The sequence below is a fragment of the Medicago truncatula genome, chromosome 6 (assembly GCF_003473485.1).
Source record: "Medicago truncatula cultivar Jemalong A17 chromosome 6, MtrunA17r5.0-ANR, whole genome shotgun sequence".
NCBI classification, from domain to species: Eukaryota; Viridiplantae; Streptophyta; class Magnoliopsida; order Fabales; family Fabaceae; genus Medicago; species Medicago truncatula.
In genome coordinates this window covers 10,522,678-10,548,296 of record NC_053047.1, presented here as the reverse complement: position 1 = coordinate 10,548,296, position 25,619 = coordinate 10,522,678, and the positions used below count along the sequence as shown (strand labels likewise).

The window sequence follows — 25,619 nt, the reverse complement described above, 5'->3', positions numbered from 1 at the left end:
TGTACCATTGATCCTCTTTAGATATAGATTTTTACTAATATCAGTTCTTAGCATCCATTTAGATATCGATAAAGAAACCTCTATTTTCATGATAATATGTTTTTTTTATCAATCTCTTTCAACACTGAATAATATAATTATATAGATAGACTGGTTTACTATAAAAGAAATAAAGAGTGAGATTCGCCTTCACCAAAAAAATTGAAGATTTCTTGAGATCTTAAATGAATAATTATGAGCTTTTGATTAAACATATATTGATAGTTGAGATTCAGTGTTGATATAAAGTTTGACACATGATTTTAACGATCTTATCTCTTTAAAGAAAACAAGCTATTACAAACGAAGGAACAACACTTATTTATCACGTGTGATCCGGTCAACCACAACTTTTTTACTTTCATTTATTTCTTCCAATCTTCCATGATTGTTGATCCGTTCGTGATTGTTGCACTCGTTGTATATAGCATTACTGTATTTTAATGGGTTTTTTTTTTTTTTGTTACTTTTAATGGGTATTTTAATGTTCATATTTTGTTAACCCTTTATATAATTTACATTATATTCACTGTCTTTCATATTCCCTATTTCATATTATAAAAAGATTTAACTTCTTCAATGATGAAACCGGATATACTAATTGAATGCAAAAAATAAAGTAATATATAAACTCGATTATTTTACTCAAAGAACTATTAAAAAACCTTGGAAAGGAAGAGAACATTAAAGAAAATGAAACAAGAGAGATGGGCTGTAAATTGTTGTGACACTCTGTCCAACCACCAACCGGGCAGCTGTGGATGACTGAAAACTTTTGATCGAATTTTTTTATAAAAAGGAATAAAAAAATTGAATTAGAGTTAACACAAGTCTAGATCCGCTCCGATAGTTAGATGGTTAGTGTAGGCCTCGATCGTTCAAACACCTTTGACTTTTGAGTATATATTGTAACACAGGTGAATGATTAAGATCAGAAACAACATAACAAAGAGGCATGTGAGTTTCTGCGTTGCGTTCAGTTAATCGTCTCAAAAACAAGAAGAATGAAACCACCAAAACTTATTTCCTCTCTCATCAACAAGACAATTGTCATCATCCTTGAAATCCTCGAAAACAATAAGTTGAGGCAGGCTGGCCATCAAAAATTAAATAATCCCAAAAATTTGCTTTATTTTATTTTCATCCTCTATTGCAACTATATAAAGTCGCATAGACATACACTTAATATTCATCCACTACCTATCCTTGTCTTTGCCTAACCACTTCTCTCGATTTCTTTCCTTGCAAGAAAAGAAACAAAATTTCCAAGAAAATTTTCAGAAATGGAAGCATTGAAGATGAAGCAATTTTTTGCTATGCTGGTAGTGGCCATGATGATGGCAGCATCAAGTGTTTCAGCTGCAGATGCACCAGCTCCAAGTCCAACATCAGATGCTACTACTCTCTTTGTCCCAACAATAATTGCTTCCTTTGTTGCTCTTGTCTTTGGACTTCTTTTCTAAATTTATCAACAATGAAATTACAACATGAGTATTTACTTCTCTCAAAAAAAAAAAAAATGAGTATTTACAATTACCATTCTTATGTACATTGATTCCTCACTTTAATTTTTTTTTTATGTTCATATGGGTTTTTAATTGGATTTTGTAATATTATTGTGATTATTTGTTATGATTAATGAATTCATTCATGCCCTCTTCTTTGGTTAAATATATTCTCCTTTTATCTTCTTGTTTATGTAGTTTTTAAAAAGGCTAATCCAATTTCTCATTCAAAATCTAATCATGAACATGTAGAAATTGAAATGGGAATAGGCATGGGAAAGTAGAAGGATTATTTCATCAAAATGGGAAGATTGAATATAGGATTCAGAACTTGTGCATTATGAGATGGGAAAGAAGTATCTCTTTTTTTTTTTTTATTCAGGGAAAGAAGTATCTCTATTATTGGTGAAGAAGTATTTCTATCATGAACTTGTTATGTGAGAAAGATCATTTTGAATTATAAATAAAGATTTAACTATTAAGTTCACATTAATTTCTAACAAAAAAAATTAACTTTTTAATTTTGGGTCTTGTTAACTTGTGCCCTTAGGACACAAGTTAATAAGGTAAAAATGAAATTAAAACATAAATTTTGTCTTGACAGAATAAAATTTTAAATTTCTAAAACATGAAATGCACAATCCAATAAAATATTTCTATATTTAGTTTCTTAACTTGTGTCAAGTTAGCATTTCTCTTTAATTTTTTTTACTTTGTGTTAATGCATAAAAGGAGTGAAAATGGGTTAAAGAACCTCATTGTAGGCTCAATGTCAAATGAACTTTCAGGTTTCGTCAAACCATTAAAAAGGTCAAGCTAACTTAAAATGGGTCAATAATAGATGATAAATTAATAATACATACTAAAATACATAAATTATCCAACGTAAACTTGACTTGGACACAAAGCTTGACATGACTTGACTTGTTCACACCTCTATTCGGAGCATTATATTGAGGAATATTGCAACAACTTGAATTAAAAGATAAATATAATGATAACAGCGGTGGTTTAACGTATTTAAATCGGGTAATAGTCATTTTAGTCTTTGAATGTGTAACAAGTAACCACAATAGTCTCTCAATGTATCGAAATTTTAAAATAGTCTCTGATTGTGTATTTTGTTAATCAAAATAGTCTCTGACATTAAAATACTTTGTTAATATTGTCATATTAGTCATTCAATATACTTACTTATTTGTCATATCAGTCCTTATAATTACTTACTAATTGTCATTTCAGTTCTTATATGAAAAGAGTTATTGCGAATATTGAGAGATTATTTTTAACGTTAGGACTATTTTACCTAACAAACTGCACAATCAGGGACTATTTTAGAATTTTGATACATTGAGGGATTGTTGTGACTACTCCTTATACACCCAGAGATTAAAATGACTATTACCCTTATTTAAATCATGAGTCTCATACTACGAAAAATATTATAAACACTTTCTTTCTAACCCTCTATGAACACTCATTCTTTTATTATATGAAACTCATATTAGTCTAGTAACATTTTCAAAGTGTGGGAGTCATGAGTTTTATTCAATAAAAAAGTGATTGTTAGAGAGACGTCAAAAAGTAAGTGTTCATATTACTTTATCTTTCGTTAACTTTAATTTACAACAAATTCAAGTGGTAAGATATTTAAGTCTCTTAAACAGAGTTTAATCACCGACTCTTGTTATAATATGAAAAAAATTTAATTGGAAGATGAGAACTCATATTTTGTGTCCTACATGTTTTTTTTAAGAGATTAATCACTATATAAAGGTTTTAGTTAAGAAAATAAAATTAGGTATTTTGAGAGGAAACCAAACCATGAAGTTAAAAATATAATTTTTGAAAAATGTGGGATGTATTATAGAGTAATTTCTCATATTTAATGTTACATGGGCTTCTTGGGCTAGTAACCCGTATTCACTCAATGGCCCATCTCTCACAACTGCAACAAGAAACCCTAATATTACCCTTCTGCGCCGCATCATACTCTTCATCTTATAAATTTCATCTCCCACTTCAACTTTTTCATTTCTCATTCTTTACCTTCTCTGCACTGTATAGTTTCAAACATTGCTTTAATTTTGATAATTATTTTCATGAATATAATGTCAGTATTGATTATGCCCTTTTGAGTAGTACTATGAAACTTTATCAATTTCATACATGACTTAGTTAGGGGGCAAATATTAATAGAAATCTAATGTTTATTAGATTTCTCTCAAAGATAGGTTGTTTATTGAAGGAACAATCTGTTCTGTTGTATTAGTTGTTCTTCAAACACCCTTTCACATTTGAAATTTTTTTAAATTTAGGTTATTATCTTTACATATCTCTGTTGTAATCTGCTGCTGAAAGGCATAAATTTCACTTTATATAAATCAATTGTGAAATGTGTGTCATCCACTTTGTTTGTTATTTCACAGATTACAATCTATATCAGATTTAATTTTTTTTTTCTTGTTGTAACATATGCCTTCGAATAATTAAACAGCTATACAGTAGTATAGATGTTGTTTAGTTCAGACAGAGGCAAATATCAAATATTAAATATCTGAGTAAATTTTGAGAGTAGGGAACTAATTTTATTCTGTTCCATACCTAGTTATATTCGGATATACATTTTTAATTTTGTTTGTGAAAATCATTTAGCTGTTTTTTATGACATTGTACGATAATGATTTTTAGTTGTTATGTATTTGTGAAATCAGATGAATTTATTTGATATTTGATTTGTTTGTTGTGAAATGGCTTTGTTTTGCAGCCTCCACCAAACAGCTGAAGATCTCTTGTTAATAGGTTTTTCGGTTCGCACGGAGGCTAAAATTATTAGGGTTTTACTCTCTGAATCTTGAATCTTCTTGAATGAAAAGGAACAACAATTTAGTATGATTGTTCTTTTCTCATCTAGTTTCAGACATTGCTTCTTGTTGTTATAATCACTTTCAAGAATTTCATGTCAGTTTGTAACATCTAGGTTCTGTGGGTTTGATTATGCCTTTTATTTTTTGTGTATGGATACTAATTAGTTGTATGAAAATGTGTATCTTTGTATGGTTTTTTGTTTGAAAATCTCTCAAGTTTTGGGAAATGATGATAATAATGCTGACAGAAGCACTAGCTCTGCTGAATTATATTATTTGCACGTCAGTCTGATCCTAAATATTCATATCAACTCTAATTTTAATTTTGTTTTCTAAATTTTTTTATACCATCTCTCTGCGCTTTTGTAGATTATCGTTGAAACTATTAGCCAAAACAATAGATTATTGACTTATATTTTAATATTTGAGATGGGAAATGTGACACGTGTTTTTTAATGTAAGGTTTTAATGCAATTTTAGGCCTCATATTTTGCAAAAACTGTAATTTTTGTCTCTATTTAAATTTTGACCAAACAATTTGATGATTGGTCGGTAATTGTTCGCTTCCAAGAACCTCGTCATTTCAATTGATTTTCTTTTTGCTTGTGTATGGCTTGGTCATAGCTAAAACCCCCATTACTAGTTTTTATTTTATTTTATTTTATTTATTCATTGATTTGTTTTTTAAGCCGGAAGGTTACGATACCTTGGAAGGAAAGTATTCTGATCATCATTCGCAAATTTTACATGATGCGTAACATATTTTGATTCATTTTTGTGTTTTGTAAAATTTGTGAATGTCGATCAGTAATTCCTCCTTTCTTGGGTTTCAAGGAAACCTTCCTAGTTTTTTAAACTGCATTAAACAAATAAATAAATAAAAAGAGCAAATCCTAGTAATGGAGTTGGGGAACCGACTTCACCGATTTTGTTGTTAGAATCTTTGAATTATTATTGGAATCTTAGGCAGCCCATAAACAGTAGAAATGGTGTATGTATTTGAATTAAAGACATCATTTTCACTCTAATGAAAATTTGGCACTACTCTACAAAACTCACTCACTACGTCATTGATTTGACAATGAAACAATTAACATCGTGTGTGTGCCATTGTTATCCGTCCATGTGGGCAAGTCATTGTCCCCCAATTGAGTCACGTCTCAATTAATTTCATTTGCTTGCTTGATAGATTATTGGATTTATTATGTTGAATTTTGTACCAAAAATTCAATCCCTCTTGGAGACAGCTCTCTACAGTTGGGACATCATTCATTCATAAAGTTGAGATATTGATCATTGTTTGATTAAGATTGTTCGGTTGATATCTTGAATTGCAAATCTAAATTCCGTTAAACCATTGAATATTATTTATTATTTTGAATGGGGGTCCTTTAGGGTTAGATAATTTTTTATTCTATTTTTTTTATTGTTTTTGTTAATCATTTGGTTCTTGAGGAAAAATGGTTTTGATAATTTGGAGTTCACTTGACACATAAGTAAAATCTAATTAAGAATTGTTCTATCCAGAAATTGAACTGAAGTTATTCTAACCAAATTGTCTGGTTATTTATTGCTTTAACTTGTATGAAAACTATAAGTAACAAAATACTTTTAAACATAAGAATTGTTTAAACTAAATATTTATTGCTTTATGAATTGTTCTATCCATAAAAATATTAACAAAAACAAAATACTAACAATAAAATATTCTTCTAAACTATAAGAATTGTTCTATCCATAAAAATATTAACAAAATACTTTTAAACATATTCTCTCTTATCCTTCAAAACTATAAGTAACAATGTATATATATATATGCACTAACTGAGTAAACATCTTTTACACATGGATAATACTAGTTCTCCCGATAGAAAACATAGCGACAAGTTCCACGAATGAATTTTTACACTAAACATAATTGTCTTAATTACAATACCCTCCCATATTTTCCGCCAAAAACACTGTTACTTGACAATTTAAGCATGTCGTGATGTTATTTAGATATATACATGCAGTTACCTGGTTGGCAGTACATGGGCAAGGTTCTTTCATTAGATACGTATGGAAAAGAGAGAAGTAACCCTTCCCACTTGGCCTTGACAGATTTAGAGGTAGATGGATGGAACTAAAAAAGGGGAACACTCAAAAATAGAATAGGATCCTTCCAACAATAATTAATACAATTCCTGAAAGACTTGCAGTAATTTAGGTCTAAGATTTAATCTATCATTAACATTTCACCCACTCCTGACCCATTTGGATTAGTCTGATAGCATTGACTTGAGATCTGGGACTCTGATTCATGAGCAAAACTTATCTGATCGCAAGCCTGAATTTAATGTATTTAAGCACTCACATATTAAAGTGAAAATTATGGATTTGCATTTAGACACACTTGACAAACACTTCAAAACTATCAACCAAATAATAATGTAAAATCCGCTATAGTTTGTGAATTAATTTACAAGACCATAGAGATTATATATGGTATATATACAGTACAAGGATGAGCATTAAGGGAACAGCATAGTGCATCATGTTATTTGCATTAATACTATATGATAAAGCAAGACTTATGCCACTTGTTCCCATTATATACTCCAAAGACCAATGTTTCATGAAGGAACTTAATTGATGCTTCAATCAAAGAAATCATAGTTTCCACCAACTGTTATGTGAGCTCTTGTTATTGGAACCCCTCTTACAACAGAAATTGCTTCATTCAATTTTGTTGCATGCTGCACCACTTGCTTAATCCTCTGAAATCAAAACCAAGGTTTAGTTCAATATACAATAACTCATAATCAATTGAATATTTAACCAAATATAGTCAAGTACAGTATTTTGAAGAAATAGTAAAATTCCTTCCTTTCCACAAAGTTAAAACTTTTTTACTGTATGGTATTTTTTTGAATAAATAATACAATTGTGATTGATGAAGTCAATTGTAAGTGGCATAGTGATTTTGCTGCCACGACTAAGATTCAACTTTGATTGTTTTGATTTGAAAAATAAATTGAGGTATCAATTAGAGTATTCAAATTTCATTAAGTTGGAGAATTCATGCAGTCACATAGTCAATAAGTCAAATATATCCGATCAAGATCAAATAACTACGAATTTCATGGATCTTCATCGGATGATCCAGACATGCTAACTATGACTCCACAAATTCCCCAACTCTAAAGAATCCAGATCAATCAACTAACAAGGTTTCATCATAACAAGGTTTCATCAGTCTCCAAAACTACCATGTAATTGCAACCTTACCAACATAATGAGTAAAACTATAGCAACATAAACTTCTTTTGTCTATAATATTTTTCATATTTTCAAGGATATTGGTGTAACCTCAAGATCAATTTAACAACCATGACATAATTCTATACTAAATCAGGTTCTTCAACAAACATTAGTCATCGACAAAGTCGATAGATACTTCGTACTATTAATCAAAAAATTAATTTATATGATTTGAAAACCAAGAATTTTACTAACCTTGTCATCAGCATAAATTTGGAACCTATTCTTCTGATCCTTCTGAAGTTTTTTCCTTTGTTGGCTTCCAAAGAACAAAACACAAATAGAAGCAGCAACAACACCAAAAGTGCAAATAGCACCAACACCACTAAGACTCCATTTCCATAAATTGAAACCACTATTATTCTCTTCTTCCCAACTTGAATCCTCTTCTTTGTCACCAAAATCATCTTTCTCAATAATCATTCTTGGAGAAGTAATAAACTCTTTGCTACTACTTGACTTTGGTGATTCAATTTTCATGTCACCAATTTCATTTTCCTTAATCTTAAAGAAAACTTGTGACACATTTTCTTCTTGATCATCTTCAAGAGATTGATTTTTTGTGATATCTTTCAATAAAACATCATTTGAGGTGTTACCAATTTTGAGGTCTAGTGGAATTTGTAAAGGGACAAGTTGGTTTTGTTTTCTTGGTGGTGAAGGATACAAATATTCCATGTCAAGAGCACTTTTTTTCTCACCATCTTCATTGAAATCAATATAGCCATCATTAGAGATTGATTCCCATTCATCAAGATCCATCTCCAAGAAGGTGATTTTGGATTTAGAAGAGTGATTAGAAGCTAGGATGAGTAGTATAGTAAATTGGAACAAAAAATAAATAAGTAAATAAATAAATAAAAGTTGAAGTTTCAAAATATTAGGTGAGGTTTTATTGAATTAATTAAAGATGGAGGTGGTTTTCTAGGAATTTTGCTATGACTTGAAAGAGCAAGCAACCATCAAGGCCATGAGCTACATGACATAGTTTTGAGTGCTTATCTACATTAAAGATGACAAAACTAGAAATGGTCCATGTGGTCCCACCAAGGAAAATTGCTTCTTATGATAAGATTCAAAGATATTTTTTTAATATTCTTTGTTTCATAAGATTTTAATTTTCTAGTGGGTTATTTATTTTTAAATGTAAGATTACTATATGGGTGGTTTGTTACGGTTAATTTTGGATGAGACTCAACTTCATTAGTGAAATTATCATGTGTGTGTAAAAATTGAGGAATTAAATTTCAAAGTTAATCCCTAGAGTGTTGGACCTCACTACACTAGTGTCACACAAAATTTGGGGGTTTCTTGCTTTTGTTTTTTCAATGAAAAAAATAGGAGAATTAGGTTTTAGAGTTCACTAGGATAAGATTAGAAAAATCTTCAAAGCTCAAAAAACAAATCACAAAGATATTTACATATTATTTAGGATATGAGTTGAATGGCGTGAATCATGCAATATTTTGGTGCTTGAAAAAAAATATATAGTAACTTAGTCTGACTAGAATATTTCTTTAGAAAACAATTAATTAATTTAAAATTAATGAAAGACCTTAATATTGTCTTGAATAGGTTTTGGTTGCGTGTAAGTCAAGTCAAGTATATAATTTTTAAAATTACTATTTTAAATTTGGTAAAAGAGGAATATTAGCAACACTCTCTTTTGAGCACTCTCTCTAACACTCACTTTTTTATTGGGTGAGATCAATGTAGGACCTACACTTTGAAAATGGAACCCACATAAAGTGGCGGGACATACATTGATTTCACATAATAAAAGAGTGATTGTTATAAAGAGTGTTCAAAAGAGAGTGTTGCTAGCATTCCTCTTTGATAAATGAGGAATGCTAACAACACACTCTTTAGTAAATGAGGCATTCCTCATTATAATGAATGTTTGACCATATTTTGCAATATCAAGAACCAAAATGATGATTCACTTATGTTTACAAAACGGACATGTCTAACTTTGTTTTTTGAGGGGAACAAAATTAATGTATTTCAATGAATAAGTGATGAATTTAATCTATCATTAGATTAGATATATCAATTATTCAATCATCTAAAAAATGAATCGTCTCCTGTAATAAGAAATGGAGATGATGATCTTTTTCACTTATTATTATACAAATCCAATTATTACATATATGAAACGAGTCTTTCTCAAATACACGATTATTATTTCAGAACTAACCCTTATTTAAAATAATAATATTTATTATTGTAGAACTAACCCCAAACATAAGGGCATTATTGTAGAAATAGCAATTTGGGATGCAATCAGGATATGCAATTTCTGGTGGAACATATGGCACTTGCACTTCCAACAAGGATCATTGCAAGCAACCAAAAACACCACAAACTTCAATGTCATTTTCAACAAAGCTTTCATTATAATTCAACGTGTTTTGCAAAGAAAAAAATGGTTAACTTCTCATAGAATGTTGAAGCATGTGTGGCTATTTATACACCTATTGTGAAATGAATCTTTTTTTTTTTTCTTTCCATAATATAGAATGAATCCTTAAAATAAACATAACAATAACTGCACAAATTTGACCATTAGTTTTAAGAATATCTTAATTGTTTGTCACATTAAGTAAATTTTATTCATGGTCTAATTTCAAATAACTATTACTTCGGTCTCGAATATAAACAAAAATGACAAACAAAGTAAATGTATCAGGTTCAAATTTTTAAACAAATACATCAACTTCAAAAGATTTTTACTACAAATTCAGGGAATGAAAGTTTACAAGAAACACAGCCATGGGATTTCGCCATAAACACCTAGTGATCAATATGCTATAAACGGCATGAGTTCCATTGAAAGATTAATATCACTCACAATGTATTTCATCGCGCGTTTTAAAAACCAAACCAAATCATGTAGTTCAACTGGTTGAACCTCAGCCTTTACTATGGTTCTTCAGTTCGACCCAATTTGATCAGTTTAAGCCGATTGAACAATGACTCATAAGTCTTGTTGGTTCAATGTTAGTTCAATTTTTTAAACATTGATTTCATGAACCTTTACTACTATCTATATTGTTTACCCATTTTAGTTGTAATTTCCCTCATTCGAACACCGACAGTTTCTTTTTCAAGACTTCAGAAACAATGGTGTTAGTTGAGGTTCAAATCAGTGTATGAGAGAAGGGGAAGGATGCTCATATTACAACATGTGTCTATAATTCCATTAAGAAACAACTAATTTACACAAAAAGGAAAACAGTTCTCAAATTTACAAGCCTGTTCCTTCCTCACAAAACCCAACTCAAACACAAACCAACATTTGCCTATCATCTCTACCAATAAAATCAGCAAGAGAGAGAGAGAAAGAGAGAGAGACTATGTAATGCAAGCATCACCTACAGCTTGAAGATATTATATGATAAAAGTAAACTCTTAACTTCCCTCATAACGACATCGTAAGGTTGTTAATTCAAACCTTGGAATGATTATCTAGCTGATGATGACTCACCCAGAGAAACAGAAGCCAAAGACGAAGCCCAAACCCGAGCACTCCTAGCCCTCTCGTGAAAATTCCTCGTCTTGCATAGTCCTAGCTTTGTCCAAATCCTCCTCACATCAATCACTTGAAGCACGCGTCCCATCACTTGGCTTGTCTCGCCGAATATTTGCATGTTCAGATGAGGAATACAGGAAACCCAGAAAGCTCGGAGACGTGATAGGATCTTGGGAAAGACAAAAAGAAGTATCCTCAAACAAATAAACATCACAGAGAACACTAAGTAGGGTTCTCTTCTTAATGTTTCTTTAAGTGACAGACCCATCAACGACTTCAGGTTCAGGCTAAAATTCTCTTCGCTCATCATGCTGCTTGGTTGATCGATAGCAATATTACTACTTGCTTCAAATCCTGAGACAGACACACAGGTAAATACAGGTGTAAGTTTACATTATAAGGCTGTTATAAGTCACTGAAGTTTCTTAGAATTCACGCGAGTTGTTGCTCTAAAAATGGCTGTACAAAATAATGCATTGTAAGTTTTCAAGCAAGAATCAGGATGTGCTTACTTGTATTACTTTCGTAAAACTCCACTAGAGAGAGAATATCATTTCGACCACGATATCTCAACCTTGAGGTCTGGTTCACGAGTATAATTGAAGGCAGACGATGGATTCCATATTTTGAATATAAGCTGCTAAGAGCAAAACAAAGCAAATTTAGGCATCAACATTTATTTATAACCATAGCTAACTGAATAGTGCCATAGGTTCTACTGAAATAAAATTCACTTACAAGATACAAAGTAAAAAATGAAACAAAGTGTAGTTAAAACAATGTTTTAAAAACCAAACCAAGAACCGGCCAGTTCGCTAACTGATTTGATCCCAGTTGTACAGCAATCTGATTGTACCATGGTTGGTTCATCTACCTTCTTTTTAATACTTACTTACTCGTTTATTTATTTATTTTTTATCATCATCAAATTCAACTGTGGTTGAGATTGAACCAATTGAATCATGGTCTGAATTTCTCACTGGTTCATTCTTCAGTCCGGTTTTTAAAACATTGATTAAAAATTACTTAATGGCTTCATTTAGCCTAACCAAATAGGAAACTCAGGTATTGCTGAACCAGTATGCTATATTTTTTAAAACCAATCAGATATAGCATACCATACAACACAATAAATTGAGTTCATAATTATTATCCAGGAAATTAAAAATAGAACGGGGATAGCTTAAAAACCTTGGTAAAGCTGATGATTGCTCAATAACCAAATGCTCTATTTCCGGAAACATGGAACTAAGAGCTTCAAATTTAGGAAGCATTCTGCAGGAAAATGGGCACCAGGAAGCATAGAAGAGTATAGAGACAGACTCGATCATCTTTCTACCAGATAGAACTTCGTCAATGAAATTTCCATCCACCTGAATAAATCAAATGAAAAGTTAAATACTTTTTTCATCAGAAATCAGAATATGCAAACTAGCATTAGTCAGCAAAACATAACTCAGTCAATAAATCTATGTAACTATTTGTCCAAATTACGAGATGTTAAACTCTAAATCGCAAAAACGTAATGACAAAATACAATAAATTAAAATTAAATAAAATGCCAGACATGGTATGGTATTTATTTTTAGAAAAGTTAAATTAACCAACCCAAATTGGCACCAGGGAGAATTTAACCCGAGACCTTGAGGAAGAGCACGCTACAACTCCAAGGTCCCAAGCCAACACCACCAGGCCAGCATGGTATGGTATATTAATTGTTAGGAACCAAAAAATTGATATGAAAGGAACGAACAATTTTATTGAAAGATTGAGAAAGGACAAACGAGAATAGGAGAGATTTCTCTCCTCCAAGGGTTTACCCTTCGCAATAGCGTCACTACTCTATTTACAAATCTTTATAATATTAAAAAATTATCCTTCTAACTCCAAAACCTTCCTATTGATACATGATAATCCTAACAATCCCATTAACTAATAACTTCCCTAACTAAATGAGAGAAAAGCAAAGCATGGCGCATGGAAAGAAAACAAAAGCCGCAGAGTCCCACCTTTGATTTTTACACCACCAAAATGAACCAAAAAATACACAGTTCCAAACCAAATCTCTCTCTTTCTCTGCTTTAATATGGTCACTCCAGTCCACAAAAAGAGACCATTTGCTTGAACTCAATAACCAATTCAAAATTCCAATCTCAAATAAATCTAATACTATTCAAAGGAGAAATTCTTGTCATTTTCAATACAGTCCGATAAACATTTCAAATCCAGCCAAATCATTTTGCAATGAAGAAACAAGGACAATTACGAACTCAAGTCCCTAACCCCCAAATAATATTTAAGACAACAATTTCCTTTTCTGATTAACTTCTAGGAAAGCTACCATTAAAACAAAAACAATCAGACAAGCAAGTTTCCTATCACTAAAAAGGTCGTCTGGAAAATAGAAGAACAAATTAAGAAATCCCTTATCGGAAAGGAATTGACTAATTGAGGACTATAAAAGTGAAATTGCACACAAACCTAATAGTTTAAGGTTATAGATCATGTTGAATATTGCCAAACCCACAACTACAGTTCCATGCTAAGCATATAAAAAGAAGACCTTCTTAGCATTTTGAGCTTGACAAGACATGCAGCCTAACCCAATAAATTGGCAGTGCGACCTAAATGAATTTTAAGTCTGTGAATTCAGGTTGTTGTTAGTCAGGCACAGGGTGTAATGGGATAGGGATTTGAGTAGTTGCGTATTATTCATAGTGAATTTTTTATTGTCTATGGTTCATTTTGGCTTGACTGTTAAATTTTGCATTGATTCTTCTTCTTAATTTCAGCTGTTGGCCTACTTCTTTACTAGTTACCTTCATCACCTAAGCTTCATGCACGACCAAATAGGCTGCCATCATGTCTCTATTTCTTCCTCGAGAAATTTCCCCTCCCATCTGATTTTCACTCCTGCGCATTTTTATCCCTTTCTTGCTAAATCCATTAAAACAGAGCTTCCAACTATTAACTCAATTTGGCACGCCACACCAAAATAAAAGTTATAGAAAATGGGACTACAATTGCAGTTTGTGAATGACTCATTGAAATAATCAAAATCTGACCTATTTACTTGACAAAAAATATAATCATTTATACAACTCACAGGAGTGTTATTTCTTTCTTTCTGGAAGAGAGCGGTCTAATTGTTGTCATTTGTCACATGATTCAGAAGATAATAGAAGTTAACATCATCTTATTTTCCACAAAAGGGTAACCAGTGATTTTGGTCCTTACATGTGTTAAGCACTATCACAGATTCATAATAGTCATAAAATGTATCAAAGATTCAAAATTGCAAAAACATGTCTCATTAGTTAGTTTAGTCGTCGAATGTGTCTACTGTTACTCAATTCGGTCCACAAAATTACTAACAAGAGAGAGAGAGACACTGGGGGATGTTTTTGTAATTTCAATAAATATTCATTGACTGTCAAGACAGCAACTCACATGGTTAGGGACCAAAGTTACTAATTACTCTCCACTGGTAAGGCTTTATTAAATCCTCAATCATGAACTCAGAAAAATGACATCTCTAAAAAAATTAACTTTCTAGAACTAGCCAACTTCTGCTTTTCCAACAAAACTGACCCTGATAGAACAATTGATACAAAAAGCACAAACAGTAAAGCAGTACAATAATTGAGTCCATTCTAAGCAATAAAGCATAGTGATGACTACCCTTCACTAAAGTGGAAACAAAAAATCTAAAAAGTCCAAAGAAAGGACACTACAATAAATTCAAGTGTTTGCTATAAAATAGAAAAGCATTTCCAAAAAATTCCAAACTAAAAATATTACATGAAACTACCCCAACCTGCCTTTACTCCAATACTTATGTTATTCCCAATTCTACAAAATCAGAAATCTTCAAAAATAAAATAAAATGTGAATTGTATAATTGGTTCCATTTTTAGAGGTACCAAAATTGATTATAAACGTGTAGAATCGATTTTGACATTTTTGTATGTTTTACCAATAAAAATTGACTTTTCCTTCTGAATTGATTCTAACTTAAAACTATGATTTGTAGCAGTTTTTTTTTTTCAAATTTGATTTTGACATTCAACATTTAAGTTTCAACTCACTTGTAGTATTTGATCAAACATAAACCACTTTACAAGCAACTCAATTTTAACTAATATCAATTTTACAAAACCAATTCATTCAAAATCAACTTTTGTCACCGCAAAACCAAACACACACACATGTAATCTATTTTTCCATAGTGGTTAATTTTGTTAGTTGCAGAGGTCGAACTCTAAATCCCCTACATAATACTCCTTCGGCATTCCAACATATACCAGCTAATTATTATCCATTTTTAAAATAAAATTTTGCCACAACAAAACCAAACACTCGCTGAATCTACTTTTCCATAGACTGACAAATATTAGTGCTTAGTTTTGTAAGTAGCATAGATCAAACTCTGAATCTCCTAAATAACACTCTTTCAGAGTCCCCAACCTATTATTATCCATTTTCACATACTAATCAAAATTGAAACATAAACCACTTTTACATTAACTCAATTCATTCAAAACCAATTTTTGTCACTGCAGAAAATTAAAATCAATTTTTGTCACCGCATAACCAGACACACATTAAGGGCCTGTTTGGAATAGGCCTATTTTGAGCTTATGCAAATAAATAGGCTTTTATGCTAATTTGTAAGTTCCCACTAATGAAAATTGTATCTATAAATTATTTTTTCATAAACTACATTTACAAACTTATGAATAATACATAAAAGCTTATTTATTTGCATAAGCTCAAAATAAGCCTGATCCAAACGGGCCCTAAATCAATTTTGCCATAGGCAAATATTAGTGATTAATCTCATTAGTAAGATAAATGATAAATCAAACCCTAAATCACCTACACAATACTCCTTCAACATCCCAATCTAAACCACTATCCTAATTATTATCCCTTTTCACATAATTAATCAAAATTTAAACAAAATCCACTGGAGTAAATTAATATTTTGTGTGTTAACTGTTAACCATCCGATTCTCAGGAAAGTGGCCCTGATAATCCAGAGTTCAGCCGGAAGGTCAGTAAAGTCTGATAAAAAATTATTCCGTCCACTATCGAACAAATTACTATCCAATTTCACATAATAATAATAATAATAATAATAATAATAATAATAATTAAACATAAAAAATCTAAATATCTAGAAATTAATTAATCAATAAACAGCAAAATTGATCCAAATCATGAAAATTACACCAGCATAAAAAATCATGAAAATAAGATAGAAAAATTAGGGTGAGGAAGAGGAACCTGAAGAGGAGGATTGGATTGGATGAAGGTTGGACATTGAGATTGAAGATGAAAGAGAAAGGAAGGTGGTGGAGGGATGCAAGCGGAAGCGGAGGTGGATTGGAGGACGGAGAAAGCGGTTATGGAGAGAAGAAGAGGAAGAAGCGGAGAAGCCATGGAAGGGTAAGGATGGGAAATAAGTGAAAAACGGAAGGGTAAAACGGGAATAAGGTTTTTGTTTCGGTGTTGTGTTGTGTGTTGTGGCGGTGGTTGAATTTGATGGTGATGAAAAGGAAAAGCAGTTTGCAGCTTAGTATAATGGGAATTGAATTGGGAAATGGAATATGATGTCATAATTTATTCTATTCTCTTTTATTTGAGCTTTTTTAAACAAGGAAAAAATAATAATTTGTGGAATATGTGGTTATGAACTTATTATGGTTATGTATTTCCTTAGACCGGTTATAAGCATCGTATACTTGAGCTAGAAATAAAATGTAGGAAGTGTTAATTGTGTATGAATTGATTGACCTTACGTCCTACCGATATAGTTGTTTTTATTTTTGGTGGTCTGAGTTTGAACTCCGAACTTTACATATATTATGCATTGTCCATACCAACTGAGCTAATCACTGATACAGATAGTTTTGAGTAAGAGAAATGATATTTAAACAACTATTTTTTGATAACTTTTATGACATTTTTTTCTTTCATTCTCACATCATGTTCTTGTTTTCTTTCTCTTTTGTTTTGATTTTGTGCCAAAACCTACATTTCTTTGTATATTTTAGTTGTCCCACAAGTTATCCAATAAAATAGTTGTTCAAATAACATATCTCTTTGAGCAATAACATATGTTTGATATTGGTTTCTTTGTACACATTCTAGAGTATTGGTGACTGGATTGTCGTTAGAATTGGATTGCATAACCTCTAAATTTTTGACTTATTGAAACTCATTTTGAACAATGGGCTTCACGAAGTCAACAAGTTGTTTAGTGAATTCATACTTGATGTTATGTATCATCATGTCAGTTTGTTGTCTAATGACAAACATTACCATTATTACTAGAGTCTCAATGGAGTTGTTTCCTCAAAAACGCCAGAATGAGTCATAGAAGTTGGCATTTTCAATGTTTGCGAAGGCTCCTACAAGCGATATTGTTTTGACTTTAAGGTTGTTGAAGATGACAACCGTGTTCATACTGCTGAGACTATTTTCAAATCTCAAGTGCATATGATTAACGTATTGTCCCACAAAGCGTGCCAATTTTGTTGATGGAAGCTGAAAATAGTTAAGGTCAGTTGAATCTTCTCAACTGTGATTTTCTTGGCTTCAAGCGATTAACGCTGAGAGAGGAACTATATCCCTTTTTTTTAAGAAACTAAACTAGCTCACACAAACTGACATCGGGAAGAATCGAACGTGAGACTTTAACGAAGAGCACACACCAATGTCTCACACCAACACCACCAGACCTACGGGGGTGGGTTAACGAACTATATCCCTTAAATGTGGGTTCCCTAACTTCTCAATCAAAGTGTTATCACGATTGTTTTTTGGTTTTTTAAGCTACACTAAGAAATGGATTAAATAAAGATAAATGAAAAAAGCTAAATGGATAAAAATGCAACAAAAAAACTTGTTTAATTGGTTGGATGTGTCTAATTGATATGTGATGTGACATTTATATTAAAAAAATAAGTTTATTAGTCAAATGGCATGGCCTACAATGTAGAACCTTTACTCAACTAATTGAGTGGGTTATGCATGTTAGCTCCCTTGTTAGTGGGATCATGGCGAACCATGTTCGACTTCGGTCTTCTTTTTCTCGGGATGATATGTTGACATAATCGTTGGTGCATAGCTCTAGCATAGATCGTGTATTCTCCCATAGCTCTTAGCAGTTAGTGGTGCTAAGAACGAGTGATGCGAGTTTATTGCATCACTGCACAATCCCACTATGTTTTGATTCAGTTATGATGCTCTAAGGACCCTTGTTCTAAGTTAATGGTCTTCAGAAAAGTCATTCGCTCGACTAATCTAGCATTGTTTTACCTTCATTGGACTAAGAGACTTTCTCGTCTTTTACCTTCATTGGACTAAGAGACTTTCTCGTCTAATAGTCTAATCACTTGTTTGTTGAGATCGACTAATAAGATGATTATTTTTAGGTGGTATATGCAATTTTGATTCCTATGTTGTTATCATTTCATTTTTAAAAATTGGTGATGTGATGTATTAAATGACGTGATATATGATCTAGTGATGAGAAGATCAACATCAATGAAATTGTATAAAACTTCCCTTGAAAATTTCATTTAAAGCACGTCATATCACCATATTTTAGATCAAGTATTTGATTGAGAGGCCAACATTATCAATTTTTTAAAATAAAAGGACCAATTTTATAAAATGGTAAAAATAGAGAGACAAAAAATACAATTAAAGTTATCAAATAAAAAATTGATATAAAAACACGAACGAATGACCATAGATTCGAACACTATGAGCTCATTAATATATCCTCCTTTCTCATCCTTTCATTAAAATCTCTCCATTTCCCTCCTCTCTCGAACGGGACCCGAAAGGTGGTGGAGAGTCGATGTAAAACAACTTTATACTAACAACCAATAAAAACACTCAAAATGGGAGAAAACACTTACACAACATCAAAATTGTTTGTTTTTTTTTAATATTAATTTGATATTGTAATTCTGAGTATTTTTATGGATCGTCTCTGTAAAGTCATCACCTTATAGATGACAACCAAATTACAGACTAATTCATGGGTCACGCCTTTTACCTACCCACAACTACTTATTATATTAGTCATTATCTATCTAGTTGTGTTAACCTATTATAAGAGTATCATGTTAATATTTATTTTACGTCTCGATCGATTTGTAGTTTGTCCTAACGACCTTCTTTTTTTTGAAATAAAATAAAGAGAAAAAAAATCAAAAGATGGTAGCACATATATAAACCCTACCAACCCATTTGACAATCTCCCTCTTTATCATTTTAGTCTATAAAATCAACGAATCAAAAAGGGGATTAGGGTTTTCAACAAACAACAATGGATTTCACATCATCCAAGAACAACAACAACGCATCAGAAAACAACACCGAAAACACTCACCAAATCGTCGATTCTTCTGATTCTTACAACGTCAAAGAAACCGAAGAACGACAATCTCGTGAACTCAAAGCTGGTCTTCACCCTCTTAAGGTTCTTCAAAAAAAAAACTCTAATTATTATTGATTATTATTATTAATTTGTTTTTTTATTAGGTTAATTTTGATACTGATTGCAATCTTTGTAGTTTAATTTTTATCTTTTAAAAAAATTGTGATTTTTTTGTGGAGGGATAAAAAAATGGTGACTTTATATATGGGATTTAAGTGGGTAATTGAAATTTGAACTTGCTGATGTGATGTGAATAGATTCTGATGATTTGCCCTGTAAGTACAATTAGAATTTTTAGATATGATAGGATAGGAATTGATTCCGACAATTTGTCGTGTAAGTACAACTTAGTTGGTAGCTGCAGCCTGTGGGATAGTTAATGTGTTGGACCCAAAAAAAATGATTTTGACGATTTAGATCCGTTTTATAGTTTCACTTAAAAAAAAGATTTAATGGGGTAATGAAATTCGAACTTATATATGTGATAAGAATAGATTCGGATGATTTGTCCTGTAAGTGCAACTCAATTGGTAGTTGCAAGGACATTTGATGTGTTGGGGCCTAGGTTCGAACCCTGAATTCCCCACTTGATTCTCGCTACTAGGCCATTCGACACAAAAATAAAAAAGATTCCGACGATTTAGATCCATTTTGTAGTTTCTTTCACCATAGAGTAGATTATTATATTGATGAGTATGGATGATGTGCTCTTTGTGTGTTAAGAAAGATCAGCACAATTTATTGGATATTTTCCTTAATATTAACTCATTGACATGCTAAGGTGCAATTTAATGATTAGGCTGAAGGTTTTGGGTTGTGGGTATTTGTTATTCACCATTTTTTGTGTGATATGCGCTCTTTGTGTCAAAAGAAAGTTCAGCACAGTTTATTGGATTGTTGCATTATTAACTTATGCAGCATCTACACTTCAAATTAAAGGCATGTCTAATGTACGACTTGTGTTAGACTCGGAGTCCAACACCGACACATGTAGTTACATAATCACTTTCATTATCTCAAATTATTACCCGTGTGGTGTCTGTATCTATGCTTCACAGGCATTAACTCAGATATGTTGAGGTGCCATTTGATGACCAAATTGGAAGTTTTGGGTTGTGGGTTTTGTTATTCACCAAAGTCTGCCTTAATATTTGGGCTGTGGTTATTGTTATTTTTTATGACAAACTTAGTGCTCTTTAAAGATGGTGAAGAAATTAAGATTTAGGGTTGTTTTTTACTTTTGTTGAGGTTTTGAGTAAGAGTAGCTTGCTTTGATATATCATTATGCATCCCAAAAATTTTCCATTTGACCTTTGAAGTTGATTGTTACCTTAGAGTTTTTATTTTATTTTCCTTTTTTAAAAAATAAATAAATTGTAACGTCATACGTATACGAGATTTGAGTGGGTAAATGAATTATGAAATTCGAATTTGTATATGTGATAGAACTAGAAGTAGATTTTGTTGATTTAGATCCACATTTTAGCTGCTTGCACCATAGATTATTTTATGAATGATGTGCTCCTTGTGTGTAAAGAGATACAACAAAGTTTAGTGGGTTCTGACTTAATTAACTCATTGACATGTTGAGGTGCAATTTGTTGACAAAATTGATTTTTTTTGGGCTGCGAGTTTATGTTATTTACCAAAATATGACTTAATATTTTGGTAGTATTATCATCACATAAACTTGGAGCTCTTAGAAGATGGTGAAGGAATTAAGATTTAGGGTTGTTTTGTTGAGGTTTTGTGTAAGAGTAGTTTGCTTTGATATATCACTATGTCTCCCAAAATCGTGCAATTTGACTTTTGAAGTTATTTTGTTTTTGGATTAATTGATTGAGAATTATATGTTTGCTGTATTGGGTTGTTCTTCATTGAGACAGATATGTTAAGATAATTATTTTTCTCTTAATGCTTGAATAATATTGGGCGGTTTATGTCTCTCTCTCTCTCTCTCATCTTGTTGGGAAGGGCTCTTAGTGAATTTTGACATTTTGGTTGATTTATTGTGTTGGTGATTTCCTTGATCAGAGCAAATTTGTGTTTTGGTACACTCGTCGGGTACCTGGAATTCGAAACCAATCATACGAGGATAACATTAAGAAGATTGTTGAATTCAGTACGGTAAGATGTTTGATGTATTGTGTTGGATTTATGTTCAATCTTCATTGTAGATTGTAGATTTTCTTACTGTGACAATTATTTTTGTTAATAGGTTGAAGGATTTTGGGTCTGCTATTGCCATCTTGCTCGTCCTTCTTCTTTGCCTATTCCAACAGATTTGCATCTTTTCAAAGAAGGAATTCGTCCTTTATGGGAGGTAGATACTTTATGGCTTTGGCTTATATTTCAATTTCATGGTATTGATAATTTGTTCTGTTCTGGAGGGAGAAAGGTAGAAGTTTGTTCGAATGTTGTTTAATTTGCTTTGACTTACTGTGTGCCTTTTTTGAAGGACTCTGCTAACTGCAATGGTGGAAAATGGATTATACGATTCAAAAAGGCTGTCTCAGGTCGCTTTTGGGAGGATCTGGTTAGTGAAATTTGCTGTGATATATAAATTTTCGATGCCAATGATAGATAGAATATTCAAGTATTTGAAATCCTCGTCTATAGGTCTGAAATGTTAGTCTCGTTGCTTTTTGCCATAACTGAAACTGAAGACAACAACATATTCTTATATTCCATTCCAGTTTATATATTTAGAGTGTTGTCCTTGAATTACTTCATAGTGCACTGGTTTGATGTTGGCAAAACTTCAGTTAAACAGATTTGTGTTCAAGTTTAAAGGCCCTCCTCTATATGAAGTTACTGAAAAATTAAAGTAACAAAATAAAAAGTTTTTTTAAGATAAAAATGTATTATAGTTCATACAGATCTGCATGTGAACCCTATGTCAATTGGAACAGCTAGGCCTTTATTTGTGTTGATTGTTGAAGGTCTGTGGGGATAATGAGTGTCATTTCAAACTTCAAACAATATCTGATTTCACCATTGTTAAACATTTTCCTAACACTGTCTTCAACAAGTTTATTTTTGGTTTTGTTATTGTTTGTCCTATTTTGTTGTGTAATATACATTTTGAAAGGGACATCAAGTTTTCTGGTTCGTAGATCTTTATTCTATTCATGTGTATGCTATGTAATAATAATATTATCTAAAGCAACCATTGTATTGTTGGAGTTATTATAAAACTACTCACACCTAATCCATTTAGAAACAGTTGGGATGGTTGGTTGCTCTTACATTTTTCATCATTGATCTTTTAGTGAAATTTGAGTTGCAATCGTAAAAAAAAAAAAAAGTTGCTTGGCCTTCATTAATTTTAATCAACGTTCGAATTTCTGTAGATTACATTTCTTTTATTTTCCACACAAATGTTAACTCTTCACTATATGATGTAAACCAGTGTTGTCCAAATTGTGGGGAACCTCATAGGCCATGCGATAACTAGAGCTGTGTCCCCTTCTGCATGTTGAATCAGTGCTTATGATTTTTATTTTATGTATAAGTGTTTATGATTTCCTTTGTTTAGTGAAGAGTTCACTGCATAATATGCTCTTGGTTGTTTATATTTCCTGGTTGAATAATGCTGGTTCTTTGGAAGTTAACATTAAAAAGGAAAACTGTCGTGTCGATTTACCAAATGATATTTATTATGATCTTTATTTGGTTTCGACGTGATTTTGTTGATCTAAAGTCCTTCTTGCTCTGTTTTTAAGTTTATTTATTTATGTTAGTTATGGATCAGCCAAATTACCATTTGAAATCTCTCTTGCTTGGTGAATTCGATTTCATCATCTATGCCCTGGATTAAAATTACATTTCTGTTTTTTATTGTTGGAGACTTGAGATTTGTAATATTATTTCATGCCAAATGCAGGTGCTTGCCTTGGTGGGTGACCAACTTGATTATGGTGATAACATTTGTGGTGCAGTACTAAGCATTCGATTCAACGAGGACATAGTGAGTGTCTGGAATCGCAATGCCTCTGATCATCAGGTTGGCATCTTCACCGACCCTATACGTGTGTGCGTTATATATTTGTATTCATACCTGTCCTTAATAACATTTCTGGTTTTTCACGCAGGCTGTAATGGCTTTGAGAGATTCGATCAAGCGTCACCTAAAGCTTCCTCACGGCTATGTTATGGAGTACAAACCACATGATGCTTCTCTTCGAGACAATTCATCTTACAGGAACACTTGGTTGAGAGGCTAGAGATACATCTGTGTTTGTCCTAGTCCCGTCGGTTGATGCTATTGTATACTATCGCAGCTTGTGACGCTGCCTTTTGAACATTGGCCGCAACCTAATGTTGTTGGGTGTTTCAGGACTGGTTTCGACTTTTGAATTAAATTTCCAGACATCAATTTTATGACTGATTTATGTTAATTTCGTTACTTGAAGATTAATTTTATAATTTGTGTTTTGTCTTGGTTATTGTAAATAACTTTACTCTTGTTGCTTTTCACCTTGCTGAAGGAAAGGATCATAACACTTTTCATCCATATGACAGATTGATCAATCCATGAATGTGGAGAAATACTAATCTACTATTATAGTATTAACGTTTGTACCGGATTAGTTTTAAGTTTTTTAGTTTCAAATTGATCCTTTATGTTTGGAAAAGTAAACAAGTTAGTCCTGTAATTTCTTTTTTAAAACAAATTGCCTTTTTTCTGCCGACATTGAGGTGGAAGGTTCAAAAAGTATTTCTCATCAAACATGATTATTTACATGCATTTTCTACTTATTGTTTTCCAATTCAATTCTATTTTACATGTAAATATTTCATCAATAACATTATTAATCAAGTCATTGATAAATTTGTTTTAAACTAAGACTGAATAATAGAACCTAGTTTTGAGAGCTTGAATTTGAATGGTAATAAACATTCATAAGCACTTTTAATTTAAGTTGATGAAAATAAGGTAATGGTGCATATATTTTATGACTTGCTCACTTTTTTCCTGACATAAATGACCGATTTGAAACTAAAAACTAAAATGACTAATCAGAAGTACAAACATTAAACTTAAAAGACTTTAAAATGCATTTGATCTATTATAATTATAAACTCCGTAATTCTTTACCGACACCTCATTGCTTTGTACGTCACATAATATTATTTGTGCCACATCATTTATTTTATGAATTTGAACCTTCCAAAACATATTTCTTCTGTTTTGCTTCCATTACTTCTTTTACGTAACAACTATATTTTCACTTGCCCATGTACTGTTATTTCATATATGTTTCCCAATTTCAACTCCAACTTATCTCTCAATTCAATTGATCCATCAATATACTTCATAGCTTTTGTAACTCATCAATGCTTTTATTTCAATAATATAACTCATACAACATCTTCAAAGAATAGTTCTATAAATTCATCTACATACACATATGAAGATCCATCCACTATTTTCACTCTTTCCTATATTTAGTCTTTCATTCACCACATCATCTATTTTTAACCTTGACCAATATGTAGTGTAGCAGATGAAGAGTTTGCAATGGACTGAGGATTGAAAGGTACACATCCAACAACAAACAAAATAATCTATGTTTTTTTATTAAAAAATTAAATATAATACCTAAAGTTTTTATATTAATCACCTTTATTTTATCTATAACACATAGCTATAACATACTTGTCGTTGACTAATTACTATATGAATTCAAGTTTTGATCCATAGCATGTTGCTTTCACAAACATAGTATTACACTGTTTATAAATTTTATACACAAACATTATATTCAATTCTACCAAGCAACACACAAGTTAGCATCTAGCTAGGAGTTATTAACATGAGCAAACAATTGATATTATGAATACTAGTAAGTTTTAGAGAGCATGCCAATAATGTTCATAATATGAATTGTTTGATTCTTGCATCATTTAGT

The 25,619-nt window shown here is 31.7% G+C and overlaps 4 protein-coding genes and 3 non-coding genes across 8 annotated transcripts; 5 read left to right on the top strand and 2 right to left on the bottom strand.

The window, feature by feature from the left end:
• Positions 1 to 1,215: 1,215 nt before the first annotated feature.
• LOC11420090 (arabinogalactan protein 21) lies at positions 1,216 to 1,710 on the top strand. The gene is made up of 2 exons (XM_039835130.1): positions 1,216 to 1,513; positions 1,559 to 1,710. Exon 1 carries the CDS (start codon positions 1,323 to 1,325, stop codon positions 1,500 to 1,502), a length of 180 nt encoding a protein of 59 aa, XP_039691064.1. The 5' UTR covers positions 1,216 to 1,322; the 3' UTR covers positions 1,503 to 1,513; positions 1,559 to 1,710.
• A 2,001-nt stretch (positions 1,711 to 3,711) lies between these two features.
• On the top strand, positions 3,712 to 3,843 carry LOC112416140 (small nucleolar RNA U19). The gene has a single exon (XR_003006454.1). It is a non-coding gene; the product is annotated as a small nucleolar RNA U19 (small nucleolar RNA).
• Positions 3,844 to 4,018: 175 nt separating this feature from the next.
• Positions 4,019 to 4,103, top strand: LOC112416146 (small nucleolar RNA snoR138). Its single transcript, XR_003006459.1, has one exon. It is a non-coding gene; the product is annotated as a small nucleolar RNA snoR138 (small nucleolar RNA).
• A 526-nt stretch (positions 4,104 to 4,629) lies between these two features.
• Positions 4,630 to 4,710, top strand: LOC112416139 (small nucleolar RNA Z122). Its single transcript, XR_003006453.1, has one exon. It is a non-coding gene; the product is annotated as a small nucleolar RNA Z122 (small nucleolar RNA).
• Positions 4,711 to 6,770: 2,060 nt separating this feature from the next.
• LOC11414497 (uncharacterized) lies at positions 6,771 to 8,681 on the bottom strand. The gene is made up of 2 exons (XM_003618905.4): positions 7,910 to 8,681; positions 6,771 to 7,170 (listed from the first exon to the last, which is right to left on the bottom strand). The coding sequence occupies exons 1-2, from the start codon at positions 8,474 to 8,476 to the stop codon at positions 7,051 to 7,053; spliced, it is 687 nt and encodes a 228-aa protein (XP_003618953.1). The 5' UTR covers positions 8,477 to 8,681; the 3' UTR covers positions 6,771 to 7,050.
• A 2,186-nt stretch (positions 8,682 to 10,867) lies between these two features.
• On the bottom strand, positions 10,868 to 16,895 carry LOC11412534 (5'-adenylylsulfate reductase-like 5). Of its 2 annotated transcripts, none has more exons than XM_003618904.3 (4): positions 16,536 to 16,895; positions 12,438 to 12,619; positions 11,759 to 11,883; positions 10,868 to 11,600 (listed from the first exon to the last, which is right to left on the bottom strand). In XM_003618904.3, the coding sequence occupies exons 1-4, from the start codon at positions 16,866 to 16,868 to the stop codon at positions 11,179 to 11,181; spliced, it is 1,062 nt and encodes a 353-aa protein (XP_003618952.3). In that variant the 5' UTR covers positions 16,869 to 16,895; the 3' UTR covers positions 10,868 to 11,178. The 2 variants fall into 2 exon arrangements, with proteins under 2 accessions (XP_003618952.3, XP_024642436.1); XM_024786668.2 differs by having other exon boundaries at positions 11,759 to 11,886; positions 16,536 to 16,876.
• A 2,621-nt stretch (positions 16,896 to 19,516) lies between these two features.
• On the top strand, positions 19,517 to 24,220 carry LOC11413020 (eukaryotic translation initiation factor NCBP). Its single transcript, XM_003618903.4, has 6 exons — positions 19,517 to 19,746; positions 21,739 to 21,831; positions 21,923 to 22,027; positions 22,163 to 22,240; positions 23,591 to 23,710; positions 23,799 to 24,220. Exons 1-6 carry the CDS (start codon positions 19,594 to 19,596, stop codon positions 23,928 to 23,930), a joined length of 681 nt encoding a protein of 226 aa, XP_003618951.1. The 5' UTR covers positions 19,517 to 19,593; the 3' UTR covers positions 23,931 to 24,220.
• Positions 24,221 to 25,619: the final 1,399 nt, after the last annotated feature.